Below are 5,557 nucleotides of genomic sequence, written 5' to 3' on the forward strand. Positions count from 1 at the left end.
CCGCACTGTCGTGTCTTCAAGCAAGTGTTCACGAGCGTTAGCCTTAGGCGAAGATTTTCCCAGGATCAAAGGTTAAGTGCATCCCGATTTAGTGAATTTAGGGGGTGTTAGTTTTTTCTCAAAAAAGCTTCCTGGTCTCTTTTGTCTGCGCCGCGCAGATCACGCGCATACATCGAGGCTTGTAGACTGTTTGTTTTCCGGAAGACAATTCATTAAAAAAGATCCGCGCGCCCTCTTCTTGGCACAGACATGGACCACCCACTTCTCACATCTTCTAAGCTATTTCACATATTCATAATAACATCAGACATTTATCTCCACAAACCCTAGCACCCGTATCTCCCACCATCTTCCCCGTCACCCCTCTCCCCACCTCTGGCGCCGCCCTCCACCCGCACCTTCGGTGCCGCCCTTCAACCACACCTCCGACCTCCGTACTCTCCAACCCCACATCCGCCGCCGATCTGTTGAGATATGGCTAGGACTCTGTCCTGGCCTTCTATGGTTGCAACCATCATTGGTGGTGTGTGAGTGTATGTGGATGGATTAGGGTTTACTGACGGCTGATTGTTTAGAGGCACCGACAGTGATATTTCCCGAGCAAAGGGTTGTTGTTGGTCGGCTGGAATAAGTGATATGGTTTAGGAAAGTGTGGTGTATATATTATATCATCATCAATAGAATAACATTGTTTTAGTATTTTTTTAATGACTAAAATTCTTATTATTGGTATTTGGGATGTGACTTTTATAACTAGGCAGAATAAAAACAAAAATTTGATAATGTGAAAATAAAAAAAATTGTTATAATTAAGAGTGTCAATTATATCGGGTTGACAGGTTGATGAGTTTCAGCTTATTTACAAATTTGTGTTATATTTTAGTAGTCTGCAGACGTTAAAAAAACAAATAGTCTTATTCTTGCAAACTGCAGAGGTTTGGTCCACCTATTATGCTACAGATGTATGCAGATGTGGTCCGCAGACTGTAGACATTTTACCTATTAAAAAAGCAAACAACACCTTAGAGCATTCACTTAAGGTCTCTAAAATATTTGTGAGAGAAATCTCTAAAAAAAATTTAAAGAATGGTAAGTGGTTGTGAGTAGAGCAGAGAGAAAATTTAAATATATGGGTAAATTTTGAGTAAATTTAGAGAACCACTGTTGTATTTATATTTTTTAATATATTTGAAAATGGTTGTGAGTGGAGGAGAGAGAAAATATAATGATAAAGATGTAAAAAACTAATATTTAATTGTTTATGATAGAGAAAATATAATGTTTTTTAATGTAATTATAGAGATAGAGATTGAAGATGTGATGTGAATGCTCTTAGTCATTAACCAATTTAAAAGATTCGTTAGCCGTTTAAAAATATTATTATTATTATTATTATTATTATTATTATCTTGGTGTATACTCTCAAAAGTCATCTCTTCTTCTCTCTCTAGAACCAACACGATATTCTGTTCGTCTCAACTCCACTTTCTCTCTCTCTCTCTCTAAAAACCGTTGATTTAACCGCACCGATCAATCCTCTCTGCCATGGTTAATCTCTTCGAACTCTCAATTTCTGTTATCATTCTACTTGGTTGACCGTTGACTTGTTACTCGCTTGTTAATTTCATTAATCTCGTTCATCGATTGCTTAATTTGTAATCTATGCATGTGTTTGTATGCTAATGCGTTGAATTGTGGATGCGTAGTGTTTTTTAGGTGTTATGCGCTCGATATGTTGTGTATTTACTGATATTTAGTGTTGGTGAATTCGAAACCCTAGCTTTGTGAACGAGTAATTGGATCTGAGAGCTTAATTAGTTGTATTGGAGTTGTGTAATTTGATGATTTGGTAGATTAGAGGCTGTTAAAGCTGATAATTAGGTTAATTTGTTGTAGTGGAGCTTGTTTTGTTTAATGTCTTGGATTGATCGTCTCTGTCATGATTAATCTCTTCAAACTGTGTTTCTGTTAGTGTTACTGTTTTGCTTGGTTGATTTGTTACTCGCTTGTTAATTTTGCTTACTGATTGCTTATAATTTGTAATGTGTGTGTGTTTGTATGTTAATGCGTTGAATTGTGGATGTTTGGTGATATGTGTTCGATCTGTTACGTAATGAGTGTTGATGAATTTGAAACCCTAGCTTTTGAACGAGTAATTGGATACGGATTTGTTTTGAAGATGATGTGTTTTGGATTTTGATCTGACTTGCGGTGAGGTTCTGAGACTCTAATTTTGATTTCTGAGAGCTTAATTTGTTGTAATGGAGGTAATTCAGTAATTTAGTAGATTAGAAGTCATTAAAGCTGATAACTAGGTCATTTTTTGCCTGTTTGTTATAGAGGCGCTTGTTTGATTTAATGTATGTATGAAAAAGTGCTAATATATGTACCAGAACTCTGTTGGTAATCAGAGAAATGAATAAAATGATATGATAATTTTAGGTAAACAGTTTGGATTTAGATTCAGTTTGTCACGAGGATATTGTTATATGTGTAGGTAAAAGGTTAGATATGACTGATTTAGGTGTAGCTGTATAGGAGAGCCCAAAATAGTATCTCTTACCTTCCAATCTTCCATGTGCCATAAATGCTTATCATATTCTTGTATTGGTGTAAACTTTATTCTTTTTGTACTTTATAAGTTATCATAAAAATATTGTGTTTAATGACAATGGGACTTAATGCAATTTGAATGTTAGATCATGGTACTATAAGCATGAGTACTTTGTCGTTTTAAGAGTTATATACCTATATAGCTGTAATTCAAACTTATCTGAAAAAAAAAACAGATTACAAAACTGTAAGTTTTGGCTTGCATGGTTAACAAGCCGAGCTTGACCCTGTGCTCGCTTAAGCTCGAGGTCAATTTCTTTAATATAAAAGAGCTTCAGCTAAAGCTTGGCTTGTTTCTAGCTTTATTTCAGAAGTTTGAGCTAAGCTATTTTCTATTTATTTATTATTTTTAAACTTAAGGGTGGAATTGAAATTTAACCTCTTTTTTAATGTTTTTTTTTTGTCTTTTCTAGAAAGTGTCTACTTGGCTTGATACACAAATTGTTAGTGTGCATGAGTTACATTTTACTCAAGTATTTCAGCTATTCACTAACATGTTCATTGGGTCGGATATCAGTTTATTTGATTCGCTTAATACGGTTTGAAATTTTTTTGGCCCTAACCGAACCAAACCAAATTTAAAATTAAGTATAACCAAACTGAATTCAATTGATTAAACCAAACCAAAAACCAAATTCACAATTCGGTTCGGTTTTTACTGGTTATGGATAGTTGGATACGGTTCGGTTTTTGTTTTTTTTGCACACCTTGAGTTATGAAAACATTAGTATCAGTGATCTAATTGAAAGAACTTGAATGGTTATAATTCCAAAGAAATAATTTCACTCAAAACAATTAGCAGATAGTCTCATATATGATAAGACTTTAGTTAGTTGATCAAAATATCTGATCTTAATAACACAGAATAATAATAATTTTTGATATTCTTTTACACTTTATTAAACGAGTCTTCTATGCAGTCATCGCTTTCAATTTTTATAAACAATTAATAAACTTCGATTTGGTGTAGGCTAACGCTGCATCTGGGATGGCTGTGCATGATGAATGCAAGCTAAAATTCTTGGAATTGAAGGCGAAAAGAACCTTCCGCTACATAATATTCAAGATTGAGGAGAAACAAAAGGAAGTTATCGTGGAAAAAGTTGGTGAGCCAGCTAAAAGCCATGAAGATTTTGCTGCTGAACTACCAACTGCCGAGTGTCGTTATGCTGTGTTTGACTATGACTTTGTGACTGAAGAAAACTGCCAAAAAAGCCGCATCTTTTTCATTGCCTGGTAGTACAAGTTTTTAATCTAACTTTTATATGTTTTATATAAAAAAAAGGTAAAATAGAAACGGGTTTGGACGGGTAAAGAGGGTTAAAAAGTTCAATTTACCCCAAGTGTAAATAGGGGTTGCAATTTCCGACATGACCCAACACACGATCTGAAACGACACAAAGATTATCTGGTCTCAGGTTGGCATATCTAACTTGTTTAAATAATGGTTTGTGCTCGGTTTGACTTGTTTAACTCGCTTAGATAAACACCAATTTGTTTATGACCCTTTTAACTTGCTTTTTACAACCCACCAACCCAATAAACTTGTTTCTAGGGGTGTGCATGGGTCGGTTTTTAGTTAAAAACCAAAATTTTGGTTTTTAAGTTGTCAAAAATTGTTGGGTTTCGGTTGAACATTTCAACCTTGTCAACCTGCTAACTTGGCACGATTGATACCTTTCTGTATCACAGTGTATAAATCTTGTGTCATTTATGCCAATTTAGACAAAAACATAGCAAAATTACGAAAATGCCGTTTTTCTTTTCTCTTGAAAAGACAAACAGTTTTAACAGAAAATACGTCAACACCTCATCAAAGATAGTTTTGAATGATTAAAGATAGTGTTGAATGTTTCAAAACTTAAGATCAAGTTGACATATATAATGTATTTAGACGAAATCAGTATGAGTGGAACAAGTTACATACTTGGGTGAGCTATATGAAAATTGATTGTTTGGGTCAACCAAGTGGTATAATTAGTCAAATAAACCGAACCCTGTTGACCCGTTATCTGACCCACCAATCTTGCCACCTCTATGCTTTGAACTCCAAATCATTTTGTTCTGAATTTATTTTGTTTTGTTTTTTTATTTTTGTACCGACTTGCAAAGGTCCCCTGACACCGCAAGGGTGAGAAACAAAATGATTTATGCTAGCTCGAAGGACCGATTCAAGAGGGAACTTGATGGAATCCAGGTGGAGCTTCAAGCAACGGACCCCACAGAGATGGATCTTGATGTTTTCAAAAGCAGGGCAAATTAAATAATTATTATGATCTTGCTCAAGAGAGAGGTTAATAGCTTGTGAGGTATGTGTGTTCCTATCATGTGTTTCTGGTTTCTCTCTCGTTGAAGTGGTATTGTTGCGTTTAAACGCTTTCGTTTTGTTTTCTGTTTACCTTGCAAATTCAGTGATCTTGAGCAAGTATTTTGTTATGTGTTTCCTTCCATGTTCAAAACTTATGACCGGTCTCAGATATTCATGATATTACAATTTGGTTTGTTCTATAATGCTTGGTTGATGGCTTTGATATTCGGTTGATTATTACCTAAATCATACCTGTAAACATTTTATTTTTTTATATTTGTCCTTGAGGAGTATACTCTTCAGATGAAGTTTTATGTTTTAATTTTCATGAATTGTAAAATTATATAAAAAATAGTAGTAAGAAGTGTATTTGGGACCAAACGAATATTTTTTAACAAACTAAACAGGTACCTGATGCCTGATGGGTATGAAACCATGCATGATACAAATTTTCAGTTGTGTATTGTTAATACACCATCTTATAATCTCTGGTAAGAAAGCGCAGTTATTAGCGAATGCCACTAGATTTTCAAACAATTTTATAGAAATGTTACAATAAGCGGTTTGGTTGTATCATGGCTTTGCCATCTACCAGTCTGCTTCTTTCGGCTCTTTAAATGTATGCAACCAAAATGA

The 5,557-nt window shown here is 34.6% G+C and overlaps 1 protein-coding gene across 1 annotated transcript; it reads left to right on the forward strand.

Annotated features, from left to right (window-relative positions):
* The first annotated feature begins 3,563 nt into the window (after positions 1-3,563).
* Positions 3,564-5,144, forward strand: LOC143542382 (actin-depolymerizing factor 2-like). The gene is made up of 2 exons (XM_077034978.1): positions 3,564-3,849; positions 4,726-5,144. Exons 1-2 carry the CDS (start codon positions 3,602-3,604, stop codon positions 4,874-4,876), a joined length of 399 nt encoding a protein of 132 aa, XP_076891093.1. The 5' UTR covers positions 3,564-3,601; the 3' UTR covers positions 4,877-5,144.
* Positions 5,145-5,557: the final 413 nt, after the last annotated feature.

This window comes from Bidens hawaiensis, unplaced genomic scaffold (genome assembly GCF_021521415.1).
Source record: "Bidens hawaiensis isolate Kalapana, Puna unplaced genomic scaffold, B.hawaiensis_p1.1 tig00012834_1, whole genome shotgun sequence".
Taxonomy (NCBI): Eukaryota; Viridiplantae; Streptophyta; class Magnoliopsida; order Asterales; family Asteraceae; genus Bidens; species Bidens hawaiensis.